The sequence below is a fragment of the Danio rerio genome, chromosome 8, assembly GCF_049306965.1.
Source record: "Danio rerio strain Tuebingen ecotype United States chromosome 8, GRCz12tu, whole genome shotgun sequence".
NCBI classification, from domain to species: domain Eukaryota; kingdom Metazoa; phylum Chordata; class Actinopteri; order Cypriniformes; family Danionidae; genus Danio; species Danio rerio.
In genome coordinates this window covers 39,958,911-39,972,905 of record NC_133183.1, presented here as the reverse complement: position 1 = coordinate 39,972,905, position 13,995 = coordinate 39,958,911, and the positions used below count along the sequence as shown (strand labels likewise).

General features: G+C 37.0%; 1 protein-coding gene and 1 long non-coding RNA gene across 2 annotated transcripts in view; one reads left to right on the top strand and one right to left on the bottom strand.

Annotated features, from left to right (window-relative positions):
• Window positions 1-799: 799 nt before the first annotated feature.
• On the bottom strand, window positions 800-2,953 carry LOC141375860 (E3 ubiquitin-protein ligase RBBP6-like). The gene is made up of 6 exons (XM_073910849.1): window positions 2,237-2,953; window positions 1,947-2,043; window positions 1,768-1,843; window positions 1,533-1,621; window positions 1,154-1,293; window positions 800-1,058 (listed from the first exon to the last, which is right to left on the bottom strand). The coding sequence occupies exons 1-5, from the start codon at window positions 2,394-2,396 to the stop codon at window positions 1,194-1,196; spliced, it is 522 nt and encodes a 173-aa protein (XP_073766950.1). The 5' UTR covers window positions 2,397-2,953; the 3' UTR covers window positions 800-1,058; window positions 1,154-1,193.
• Window positions 2,954-5,861: 2,908 nt separating this feature from the next.
• Window positions 5,862-13,995, top strand: part of LOC141375859 (uncharacterized) — a 41,150-nt gene continuing 33,016 nt past the window's right edge. Inside the window, exons 1-5 of the long non-coding RNA XR_012384662.1 lie at window positions 5,862-5,934; window positions 7,023-7,141; window positions 11,502-11,558; window positions 11,700-11,751; window positions 13,742-13,796. This is a non-coding gene — a long non-coding RNA (uncharacterized lncRNA). The remainder of the gene's footprint in view (window positions 5,935-7,022; window positions 7,142-11,501; window positions 11,559-11,699; window positions 11,752-13,741; window positions 13,797-13,995) is intronic.

The window sequence follows — 13,995 nt, the reverse complement described above, 5'->3', positions numbered from 1 at the left end:
TCTATTAGACTTTTAACCCTTATGTATTGTTCATATTGTTCAAGTGGCTGTTTTTGCCCCCAATGACCTCCATTATAACTAAACTTGTTTTAATTGCAAAGCCATGACACCAGATAGTAACTCATTCTTTATTGTTGGTGGTTTCCCTGTTGGGATGAGATAAAATGAGTCATTTTTACTTTTGATGGTCAGTTGGCACCTTTAAACACCCCAAAAAAATGCTTGCTGGGATGGTACCAAGAGGCTGTGCTCACTTCTGGACAGAGGGGGTGTAGACTTGCAGCTAGTGCCGATAAGTGGTGCAGACGCTGAGGCTGTTCTGTATGCGAGTGTTGAGGTTTTGAAACATCAGCTGACAGCGTGTAGGTAGAGAGTAGCAGGTTCTGGGAGTAGATGAGCTTGTCACCGGTGTAGACTTTGACCGACTTGTGAAGTTACTCACAAGACCTCCGCTTATGGGACATTACCATTCAAATGAAACGTTTCCAGCAGAATATGACGCTTCAAAAAACTCCATCGGCACTGGTAACTATGAAAAACACGACTGAGCACTAATAGTGTACTCAACACTTTACACTGACATTTGAAGGATCACCTGACATTAAAGACTGAAGTAAGAACGCTGAAAAAAACCCATCAGATTTTAGCCCAGAAGAGTTTCTCTTTTCCTAAATTAAAGCAAAACTTCATGATATTGTGTTTATGAATTCATTCGTGTGTGTGTGTGTGTGTGTGTGTGTGTGTGTGTATGTGTGTGTTGCACTGCTGGAGTGAAGGTTAACCAGTCCACACAGTTCATGCGGCTATAATCTTTATTATCTTTTATTAATAAACTATGTACAATATTTACACGTCGGCTCTAGGTCTCTTGGATGAAGGTCTCTCAGCGACGTGGTCTCTTCTGGTCGCCGCGCGTCTCTGGTGAAGATGGGGAGCGGGACCGTTTCCCTCCGGCGTCCCGGACCGAAGATGCCGCACCTGCTGAGGACGAGGAGGGCAAAGGCTCGGTCTGGCAGGAGAAGGACGGCCTCTTTCTCTTCTCAGCAGCATAGGCCTCACTGAACAGATCGAGCGCAAACACACACAAGCAGACATCATGTGAGATTTGGACAAACACTAGAACATGCGGCTATGCCAAGTACAGTTTACTCACGCGTCTATGATGGGAATGACGTATCGGCCGCTGCCGTCTATCATGACTCCCTTTCGGTCTGGGTCGTCCACCTCCAACAGGAAGCTGCGGGGAATCCCTGTGCTCTTCCGGATGCGCTTGTGCGGCGCGGAGCGGCTGCCCTGTGAATTGAGGAGTGACAGTCAAACTCTGAGCAAACAATCTGACTGATGAGGACAAGAGCTCAAGTTCACAGCAACCGTGAGCTTGGAAAACCCAGTTACCACATTAGTGGGGCAGTGCCTAATGTGGTGTCCCGGGATCCCAAGCAGCCTCATGGCCTCACTAGTGAACATCAGAACCATGAGAATCAGCTCAGACATCTCTCACAAAGCAAACCTGTCAGTGTCTGAACGCTCACCTGCTGGAGTAGTAGCACAGGCTGGACTGGTACATCACCGCTTTCAGCTTGTCCTCCTCTGACGCCTTTGCCTCAGCCAGATTCTCAGTCTGTTTCACAGGCATTTGCACATTTGAATCTTTTTCACCCTCAACCCTTCAAACAATCTCAAATCTCCCTAAGAAGCTGAGTGCGTGTGCGTATATTGTGTGCTTTACATTGCGTTTTGCTATTGTGCTATTCATTTGTTCAATACCTTCAACAACTGCTCCAGTGAGAGGAGTGAAGGATCAGCTCTAGGTGAAGGTTCACGCCAGCGTCCAGCTTGATGTCTGCAAAACAAAGGAGCTTGTGTGACTAAAACACCAGGGACAGACCAGGAGTCTTCATATAACATCTAACAGAGGACGCGTGTGCTCATTTCACAGCACTTACCCAACAAATCTTCTGTTTGAGGACTTCAGTCCCGCCGCAGGGATCCGTCTGATGATGACCGACGTGTTTTTAGGGATGAGAGCATCATCTGTGTATTCTGACAGCAAAATAAAATCAGAATCAGCACATAATTATGGAGCACGGTATACTTTGAGAGCCATTAGCCTTTTAAAACAGCCAAAACATCCCTACATGTCAGCATCAGCACCACCTTACAGCTTCCAGAAGTGTCTGATGTAACGCATCTAATGTTAGCGTAGAACAGTTGAAGTGTCTTTTCCTCAACTCACCTTCATCAGTCTGGGCGTTGCTGATCTTCAGCTGGCAGAACTTCAGCCTCTTGCTCCTCATGATCTGCCGCTTCAGCTCCCCCGCGCTGATGTTGAGGCCTTCAAACTGGAGCGAGTCGTAGGTGAGTCGACTCTGGAACCTGTAGTGAACACAAGACATACTGAACACAAACACAAAGCACAGCGTAATAAAAAGGGTCAAACCTGAGTGATGGGAACAGCAGGCGATCAATCGACGTATCCAACGATCAATAATATCGATAATCTGGAAAAATTGTCACGGAGGACGCAGAGATCAGATGCCAATCGACACAGCGAGATTCAAACAACACCCACAGGACGGTTGTCATGGATGCTGATGATGAACACGTGACGCATGCGCTGTACAACTTCCGGCAATATTATCATTACTAATATTAATTTTATTGATAGTAGTAGTAAAATCATTGCGATAAGTATAATAAAATAAACAGCAGAACAGTTGGCCATCTCTGAATAATACACAGCGACGTTTCCCTGCACGAACGATTCAGGCCTTCGCCAAGAAGACTCGGGTGAGTCGATGATTCAGGGATTGATTCAACTGTCCGTTCATCCTATTGGCTTCTTTGGCTGAATGAATCGTTCAATGCTTTACTCAAATAAAGCGGCCTCTTGCTGCCACCTATTGGGGGTTTGCTTTTTTGTTTTCAAAAGTACTTTGACACTTTTTTAAAGGCACCTTTAAGTTCATTTTTGCACAAAAGCTCGTCTCTGTGCGTTCCAAATGGTTTGAAATTTCCTTAGCACATGGTTTTCTTGATGCGTTTGAAATTTTCAATGTAAATCCACTCGTACTTGCATTTGATCTTTATTATGCCTTAAAATCAAAACTATACTAAAGGTGTCTTATCCAAATGCAGATTTTCATTCAAAACGTTATGACAGAACCATATTACTTTACAGTGGCCCATGGATATATATATATATATATATATATATATATATATATATATATATATATATATATATATATATATATGTGTGTGTGTGTGTGTGTTGCTTGTTTCTTATTTACCCATGCAGTGACTTTTAGGCATAAATACTATGTAGGCTTGCTAAAGGGTTGCATGAGAAATGTCATCATCGTGAGAGCTTGACTTTTTTTTTGTCGCTGCCTTTAGTTGTGGTGAAATGAGATGCATCATGTCGTTTATCTGTTTGTGCAGTCTGTACCTTCATTTCTGAATCGTGTGGCATCGTACTTGAAGCCAAGTCATTTAGCCCAAGGCATAGTTGTCTTAGAATGAGTAGTTTGCTGATCAAATTCCACATTTTGATGAGGCAAAACACATCTTGGATGTTTTAATTACTATTTTAGGTGAAAAACAAAACAATGAGATTTGTGTAAAATCTAAAGTTAACCAAGTCCAGCCCGCCATCTTGTCCTGCCTCTCAGTTCTCTTAAGCCTTGGGCCGGCTCTGTGAAGTGGCCTCTTTTGGGCTCATCATTGAAGACCGGACGAGCTGCAACATTTCGTTCTGCCAGGTTCTGGGAGTAGATGAGCATGTCATCGCTCTAGACTATGGTCAACTTGTGAAGTTACTCATACACCTCCGCTCATGGCATATTACCATTAAAATGAAACTTTTCCAGCAGAATATGACGCTCTAAAAAAAAAACTCCATCGGCACTGGTAACTATGAAAAACACGACTGAGCACTAATGGTACACTCAACAATTTACACTGACATTTGAAGGATCACCTGACATTAAAGACTGACGTAAGAACGCTGGAGGAACATCAAATTTTAACACGGAAGAGTTTTTTTTGTCTCTCTCAAATTAAAGCAATATTTCTTAATCTTGTTGTTTTTTTGTTTTTTTTACTGTACAGTTGCCCCAGGTGTTTATCAGGTGTGATGCCTGCTCATCTGACCTTTGACCTCGGCACTCAACTGCTGCCAGTTTTCTTTCAATGCCATGAGATTTCTGAATTCTACATGCAGGAACCGATGCATTCCTTTTTTTTCCTTTTTTTTTTTTAAACAAAACAGATATGGCAGACACGGCCAAACATTGAAACTTTGGAGGGCATTGAGGGGAAAAAAAAGCACAATATCATCAAGGGGAATAAAAGGTTTGATCAAAGCGTGCGTTTACACACGTTCATTTAAATATGGACAAAACCAACATTGGGTTAATTTTGTTATTAGATTTAAAATGCACGGACCCTATTTGACCCAGTGTTCATATATACATATGTTTTTATGAATGAATATTTTTGCATATAAAAGATAATAAAAGACTGACTAGACAGATTAGATAGTTTAATAGACAGATTGACACGTGTAGTCATTCGTTCCTGTGTATTTGATGACTAGCTTCCAGCAGTATCTGGCTGCAACTTGCATGCAATCTGAGACACAAAGCACTCAGCAGAGCTAGTGAGGTCACTGTGAGAGGCGGGGTTAGGGGTGCACACTCACTGACAGCCTAGATTTAGCCTGGTTTTAACCAAGCCGTCTATTAGACTTTTAACCCTTATGTATTGTTCATATTGTTCAAGTGGCTGTTTTTGCCCCCAATGACCTCCATTATAACTAAACTTGTTTTAATTGCAAAGCCATGACACCAGATAGTAACTCATTCTTTATTGTTGGTGGTTTCCCTGTTGGGATGAGATAAAATGAGCCATTTTTACTTTTGATGGTCAGTTGGCACCTTTAAACACCCCAAAAAAATGCTTGCTGGGATGGTACCAAGAGGCTGTGCTCACTTCTGGACAGAGGGGGTGTAGACTTGCAGCTAGTGCCGATAAGAGGTGCAGACGCTGAGGCTGTTCTGTATGCGAGTGTTGAGGTTTTGAAACATCAGCTGACAACGTGTAGGTAGAGAGTAGCAGGTTCTGGGAGTAGATGAGCTTGTCACCGGTGTAGACTTTGACCGACTTGTGAAGTTACTCACAAGACCTCCGCTTATGGGACATTACCATTCAAATGAAACGTTTCCAGCAGAATATGACGCTTTAAAAAACTCCATCGGCACTGGTAACTATGAAAAACACGACTGAGCACTAATAGTGTACTCAACACTTTACACTGACATTTGAAGGATCACCTGACATTAAAGACTGAAGTAAGAACGCTGAAAAAAACCCATCAGATTTTAGCCCAGAAGAGTTTCTCTTTTCCTAAATTAAAGCAAAATTGTATTTATATTCATAATATTGTGTTTATGAAATCATTCGTGTGTGTGTGTGTGTGTGTGTGTGTGTGTGTTGGCATATGTGGTTTATGGAACCAATTTTCAGGTTTACCCACCAGCATTATGAGACCATTTAGTTTATGAGACCATTTTTGGTGGTCTCATAAACTAAAAATTTAAGTTGATATTAAAAATGGTTTAAATGATGATTATTCATTACAATGACCTAAATGATAATTATAAGACTTGTTTCAAAAGTTTACATTGTTATTTGGTTATTATTACACTTGGTGTGCTTTTTATGACCTTTACAAATATGGTCTTGTAAACCATGATGTGTATGTGTGATCTTTGAACAGCGCCTCTGTAGGCGGAACTTGGTACTGCACTTCTATACACACTCGCGCCAAATCTTACACAATTTCGCGCCATACATTCAATCGCGGGAAAACGTCCCTCATGAAGACTGTGGACGTGACAGTCGCGCTTCAAGCAGTGAAACATCAAACAAGTAAGTCATTTGTTTTTAATACTTTGTACATTATTTATTATTATATGTACTGTATTATTCCACTTGTTATTCAAAATAGCAAGTTTATTTATATATTTATATCCGGCGCGTACTGTTTTAGACAATAATAATTAGTGACTGGGAACAGAAGATGAGAACAAATAAACGTTAGAAATAGGTGTTTGTAATGGCAGCATCAGACGTAGTTCTTCAAAATGTGTATTTGCTAATAATAGCACGCGCTCGGCCTGTATCTGGCTCGGAAGCGCCGGTGTCGATTTCACCCAGAACCGGGCAGAGCTCACTCCTCCGAGGTAAACAATTCGCCGTCTGATTCCATGAGATGTAACGTTATGATAGATGCACTATGTAACTGTGATTTTTTTTCTACACATACTTTTATGTGAGAAGCAATGACCATTCGAATATGGTATAAATAACATGGTAACAAGGTATATTAAACATAAATATGACGTAGAAACAATTTACTAAACTTGAATTATTAAGCATGATTGAACAAAATGTTTGAATTTAGTAATGTAAATGTGTGGTTTTATTTTTTCTAATGTTTTTTTGTGATAAACTTGTGTTCAGTTAAACTGTACATTTGAATAAATGAACTTTTATTATGAAAAGAGGTTAACTTACCCAAGTTAAATAACTTTATTTGATCAAATTGTCAAAATAGTGCACTACTAACTTATATTTTGTTAAATGGTTTGAAATGTGATAACTGTATTATGAAATTTGATAACTATATTACTATTTTCTGTTTTGGTCTTCTTTAGAGAATTTTACACTACGTCACATATGTTAATACTGCTTTGCATATGTGGTATTGTATTGATATTATAAACTGTGAAGTTTAACCTTATATAATATTTTAACAGTGAATGAATGGTGGTAAGAGTCAAAGCAGACACTGAAAAAAATTATTCAAACTTGATTCCTTGGATTTACTCAACTTTTATATGTTAAGTGGTTGTAAACATTTTATTTGTGTTGAATTTAAACAAACAAATTAAGTTGAACATTATTAAACTTAATTTGTTTGTTTAAATTAAACACAAATAAATTGTTTGCAACAGTTCTGCATGCAACACTGTTTTCAGTGGAGGATTAAATCCTTTGAAAGATGCTGCTCATCATGTGAGGTTGGGGAAGGATAAAGACATGCTTACGTGGAGGTACATCAGTGACATCAAAGGTACCAAAGTTTTGTACATGTTTTTTCTTACTGCAGGTAGTCCCCAGTTATTGTTTCATTATAAGCATAGTGTATAAAATGTTAAGATGCAAAAAGGAGTTTAATTTAACACAAAAAAATTAAGTCATGAATGATGATTTGATGACAAGACATTATAAATGTCAACAAATAACATTTAAATAATAATAATAATGAAAAGAAATGTCCTAATTGAAAACCACACTTTAAAATGTTAATGTTTAATTTAAGAGTCTAAAAAATGCTAATATTAATGATTTCCATATTAGTGAAAAGTTAAAACTATTAAAGATTGTACACTATCCAGGGCCTGATTAACCAATGGTTAATAACACACATTGATGGAATAAGCCATTTACACAAATTTTGTCAGACAAGTGATGTCTGACCGACAGAGACAACATAACTAAATAGCGCCAGTGGTGTAGCTTGTAATGCACAGCAACATGTTTTGACGCGATTGATCATCAACTCGAGTTCTAATATACCGTCTGCTGAACTTATTCTTATTTTTTTTCTCCCCATTGGATATCAGATGGGAAATACATTTATTTTTAGGAAACATTTAAAAAAAAATTAAAATAATGCAAATGTTAAATAAAGTCACAAGTGCCTCGTGTGTTTTGATGATGTTTATCTTATTTCTCTAAATAGGTATTTTAAATATATAATAAAGTTATTTTCAAATGTTAGCAACATCTTAATAGAATTCATTTGTATTTATTTATTTGTGACGTTAGTCACTAGGGGTGTAACGGATCACTGTTGATCCGTGATCGATACGGATCACAACCCACGGTTCGGAATGCGCGTGACCCGTAGATTAATAACTTTTTTTGAACTTGTAGGTTAATCCAACATTTATAACAATCGCAGAGAGATCGCCTCCCGTGTCATTCAAATTGCATGAATGAAAGCATTTTGGCTTCCCTGTAAAATATAATGATGACGTTGTGGGACCTACATAAATGCTTTTGGCTATTAAGGTGTTTTTTTGTCACTGTTTGTTTAGCCTGCATTAATGCATTCATTATGGTAAGAATAAAATCACTGTTTAATGAAACAAGATGCTGGTGAAAGCAACTACATTGTGTAACCAACAGATGGCGACAAACAAACATCAAAACTATGTAATTGAATAGGTTTTCAAATATAATACACCTACAGTATAATGAAACATGAAGTTTTATGTGTGAATTGTTGAATCATTAATTGAAGATAAATATATGTTGTGCAAGATTTCTATATATTTTGCATTATCAGCAACAGTAGCAAAGATCATATTTCATATTGAATACTTTTTTTTAGCTGGTTATTTCCTGATTTTTATTTTTTATTAAAATTACAGGTTCTATTTTCTGTTTGTTAAAAGCAATGTTTTATGCAGTAACATTTTTGTATAAATGGAAAGCAAATTGTCTCCTCCCTTTTTTGCTGATCCAAAAAATGGTCCGATCCATAACTCAAAAAACGTAGAGTGATCCGAACTGCAGATTTTGGATCCGTTACACCACTATTAGTCGCCCTTTCCCAAACCCTGGTTAGCCTGTCGATTATCATTTGCCACAACTAGCGCTACTTCACCCATATTCTCCTACCTCATGGCTCTGTTGAAGAGCATTTAATAGGTTGCACATGTCTTAATAAAGGTTGCCTCCCTCTCTTTAAAAACATTTTTTTTAGAAACTAGGCATTTCCTCTTAGCAAATAGTCAATATCATATATTAGGGGTGTAACGATACACTCAGCTCACGATACGATGTGTATCACGATATAGTGTTCACGATTCGATATGTATCACGATATTTGGAATAAAAATTGAAAATTTAACTGAAATGCAAATTTTACCAAGTAAACTATTTTTTATGTATTTCTTTTGTTTCAACTTGTTAAACTGAACCTTCTTTTAGAAAATATATTAAACAGGCCTGTCTCTGGAAAATAAAACAATTTAAAAACTTCTTAAAAAATATTATTGAAATGACAGAGACAAAATTAAGGAACAATTTAAGTAAAGGTGCAAAAAAATAAGCTTTCTATTCAATTGAATTTAACAGTGAGAGCTTAAGGCTTTGCTTGGTCACTTGCGTTTTTTGTGTGTGCAAAAAAAAATCTACATTTCCAGGTAATCAGCAGTTCTATAAGATAATCCTGAACTTATGTGTATCTGTCTGAGAGGCTATCAAGTGTATCATGTTGACGTGCATTTTTGTGTACCTCTGTACTCAAATTTAGCTTTAAAGGGTTAGCTCGTCGTAATCATAACTCTAAAATCGATATGATTGTTTAAATAATGTGTACGTTTTCGGTTTCATTTACACTGCTAAGTGCTGTTCAAACTTCCCACGCTGCTCCTGAAAGATCACTCTGTTCCACAAACTGAATGTTGTTTACTACTTTATTAGTCACAACCTGCAGGTTCTGTTCACTGAAGCAGACGCGCGCGTATGGCAAGCCGTTTTAGCATTTAAACCTTTGTTCTGACTATCCATAAATATATGTAATTCATATTTAATTAAATTCATTTAGAGATATCTCTAATTATATTTTGACTAGTCGAATTATAATTATGACTAGTCAAAATATAATTAAAGATATCTCTAAATATATTTATGGATAGTCAGATCAAAGGTTTAAATGTTAAAACGGCTTGCCATACGCACGCGTCTATCATAGTCCGCCCTTTGTAGTAACAGCTCACGGTCAGCTCATGTCATGTGTGATTTTGCGGCCGCCAATACATCATATGAAGACAGAATGATATTTTAGGGTGAATTGTACCTTATAAATACAGTATGTGACTCTTTCAACACCATTAGGAGGTATCCCTGTCGTTGTGCAAAGTATGTAAATCACTGTGAAGACTTTAAAACTTAGGATGTGTGACCCAGTATGCGTGTCAAAAAGCGGACGAGTCTAAAGCAATTACTGTACAACCGAAAAGTTGCCAGACGTCTGATTTTGAGAGGATGGGCCATCCTCTATTTCAACTCCACTCATCTTGGTTTGCTAACATTACTGCTGCTGCAATCTGAACTCACGTGCGACAGCAGGTGGAACGTAGCTCACGTGCAAACAGCTCAACTAATAAGAGAAAACGGACGTCATATCGTAATCATATCGTCATAACGCCACGATGCATATCGAGACATTTTTGCATCGCAATAAATCGTACAACGATAAATCGTTACACCCCTATCATATATTATTATTATCATTGTATTTAAATTGTCAGAAAATGTCACCATGTATAAAAAGCATGCAGATTTTTTCCTTTCCTTCTTTACTTTTTTTAACTAAACAGCATGCTTTAATTGGTGAAGTGCTTGTAAGTTTTGAAATAACCTGCACTGAATTGAGCGGACTGTAGTGTAGTATTTGCCGTAGATCAAAATGAGTGAACAAGTGGATTTGGCAATCACAAGAGAAAAAGAGGAGAGGGTGCATCTTTATTGAGGCATGTTTCATGTATTCACTCCTTCAAACAGACCCATGATGAGGAGAATGAGAGTATAGAAGACGTTATGGTAATGTTATGTGCAAGCTAGCATTAACCAGGTGGAGGATGCTAATGGCAGTGCAGACTGGATTCATCGTGTGTCTGAGGGCGTACTCGCACTGTACAGTTGCCATGAACCAGGCTGAAGCATGCTTTTCCCCCCTTCCGTCTCCCCCTACGGCCTGCACTCACATTGCATTCGTGCCTGGGCAGTCTTATGTCAACGAACGTGCTGTTCAGTAAGCGCTCTCGCAAAGCACAGTGGAGAATAGTAATAAATACCTTTTAAAATATATATTTTAGTACTGCTTCAGTTAACTTGAACAAGTGTACTTATACCATCAATTTTCATTTTCATAAGAAAATTTTCATTTTCTTAAAAAATAAGTTAAATCTTTGTAGACTATATATATATATATATATATATATATAATTTATTTAAAAAATGTGGGCAATATATTATAGATTTGTTTTGAAAAAAATGTATTCTATTCTTATTTTTTTTAATACAGACCTCTTGAGTTCTTAATCCGGGCCTGACACTATCAAATAGTAAAGTATTAGATAATTGTTTTGGGCCAGTTTCCTGTACAGTGTACTTTTTGTGCACTATTAAACCAACATAATGAATTTTTTCAATGATTTAGTTTCTTCTGTATCAGTTTTCACTGTTTGTCCAGAAAAGTTTGTGATGCATACTCTGTGGAGTCAGTGTTCATGTGTTGACAGAACTGTTTTTATTTGGCAGAGTTACAATTTTAATCTTGTATAAAAAAAAGTACCTTGTGTTTAATTTTAAAACATTGTTCTGCACGATATCACAACATACAATTGTAATTTTAGAGTGTGTCATGTGGAGGAGTTGACCTTCTCTCCTGTAACAAACATGAAAAAGCAAAGGTAGGGTATATTGGATTTTATTTTAAAAATTGGCATATTTTGAACCGTATGTAGTATTAAATATAATGTTTAATAATGTCTGTTTAGCACACACTTGAGTTGTTTTAGCTTTATTTTCTGTGTTTTGATTATGTTTTTCAGTCTCCTCATGAGCCATTATCTTTGAATTCTGAACAGAGTGAGCTTCAAAGAGGTTTGTCTATATAATTGTCTTTTAAATGTTGATCTGAAGAGATATTTTCTTATTGTTCCTGTATCTGTGCAGTTATTTTTATATAATAATACATTTAATATGGGTGTAGCGATACATTATTATATTGAGAATCGCAATATAACAATTCAAAGTTTTTTCTTTAGATTAGCCTCTATTCACACGGTGAGTATTATGTGTAACAGGGCTCGAAATTGCGACCATTTTGGTCGCATATGCGCCCGAAAATTAATCGATGCGACCTCATAATATATTTGGGCGCATTAGTGCGACCTGTTTTGATTTTTTTTTTAAAACGTGCTGAATCGCTCTTCCCTGCCGCTATATTGGTTCATATTAGCTGTCAATCACTCAAGGCTATCCACTGTTAGATGACAGGGAGGGAGCTTTTATGTCCACGGGAAATGCAAACGGCTAAAGTGTGAAAACGTAAAGCACACAGGTTTGCAAAGTGCAAACCCCACCTAAAGTTGAGGCGCAGATGAGAGCGATCATGACACGTGGTGAATATTGATCCGCCAGCTGAGATCAATCGAGTACGTGCTTTTCGGAGAAGGTGGTCGAATCTCCATGCGTTGCATTCACTGCGTGTTCAGCGCAAATGTCCGCTAAAAGTCAAATCTAATACTGTATCATCGCCAAAGAAGCTCGCCTTTACTAAGTTTACACTGAAACTGCGTCTCATAACAAACAGCGGTATTGCGCCGGTGCTCAACCTGCTCATAAATTGGGTCGGCTGACTCGCCTGCTTTTCCACAAACACAGAAAAATGAAGATCAGCTCAGACTGAACATTTAAATTGACACAAACTGAAACCAAAACTTTTAAATAGTGATAGAAGCGAGACTTTATTTACTTTCTTTTGCCTATTCTTTCATGAGATGTATATATTTTTTTTATTTAGTTACTGATGACTGTTTTGCAGCTTTCAGCCTTGAATTTAATATTTTATTATAATCTTTTGTTTGTTTTGCAGCTGAAATATTATTTATTAAACTGACATGCATATATATGCTGTTTAGCAGTACAAAATAAATATTTCTTACTGCAATGCTTCATTTTTGTTTGATGCAAACTATACATTTATTTTTCAGAAAGTAACAGACTTTTTATAGCAGATAACTTGCATTCAAGCACATTCAAGGCAGCATGATAATGACAAATGTAATTCATTGTTACTATTATTGTCATTTTCATCATCATTAATATTCTAGAATTTTAATACATACACATTTTGGAATTATTGCACACAAATATCAATGTCATCTCTAAATTTTTTGTGGTGCTCCTAAATTTTTTCTGGTGCTCCTAAATTTTTGAAGTTGGGAGCACCGGTGCTACCAAGTAAAAAAGTTAATTTCGAGCCCTGTGTAAGATTAAACGTTTACACAGTTGCAGTATAAACTACTGTTGTTAAATGATGAAAATAATGCAAGTTGAAATCTGATGATGACAAATGCCTGGTTATACCAGTGAAAATGATCTATTTGCATGTGGACCATAAGAGAGTGCAAGCATACATCTAACACTCATCTTCAGAATTTTGAATTTGTATTCTGATGTCATCTCTGTCCTGTGCATTAAAGACCAATTTAAAGTTTAACATGCCAGATCTATGCAAAATTGAGCATTTTAACCATTACTAGGCCTACATATTATAATAATATTGTTTTTTACCACATTTGAGAAATAACAAATATTACTAATATTTAAAGCTTTTTTTTATAGCTTACAATATTGAGATATCAAGAGAAACAATGTCAAGTTTGCTGACCTATCAATAGGCTATTGTTTTAATATCTGTGTGTTTGCTCATGGTTTATGAGGACCAAGTATGTCTACTGAATGTGACTTAGCAGTAGGCTATTGTTTTGTTAAATCTGTTTATTCATGGTTTATGAGGACATGGTTTGTTATGCGAGACTTAAAGCTTTTAATGTTTTCTTCATCTTTCTTTGCTTCTCTCTTTCAGCGCCTCCATGAGCCTGTGGCTTTAACCAACACAAACAGAGTTGTCTTCTACAGAGGTTTGTTAATTATTTTGTCATGCTAATTTGACACTCCTTAAAGGGATAGTTCATCCAAAAAGTGCAATTGTCTCATTATTTGATCCCCCTTTACTTGTCTCAAACCATTATTGGGATATTTCTTCTGTTAAAGACAAAAGAAGATACTTAGAAAAAATATGGAAACCTGTAACCATAGACTTCCATATTATTTGTGTTT

Coding starts and splice junctions, on each gene's coding strand:
- LOC141375860 (XM_073910849.1), bottom strand. CDS start 2,396: ATGTCTTGTGTTCACTACAGGTTCCAGAGTCGACTCACCTACGACTCG. Junction 1,622..1,767: donor CACTGGAGCAGTTGTTGAAG/GTATTGAACAAA, acceptor CCTGTGAAACAG/ACTGAGAATCTGGCTGAGGC. Junction 1,294..1,532: donor CTGTGCTACTACTCCAGCAG/GTGAGCGTTCAG, acceptor CTCAATTCACAG/GGCAGCCGCTCCGCGCCGCA.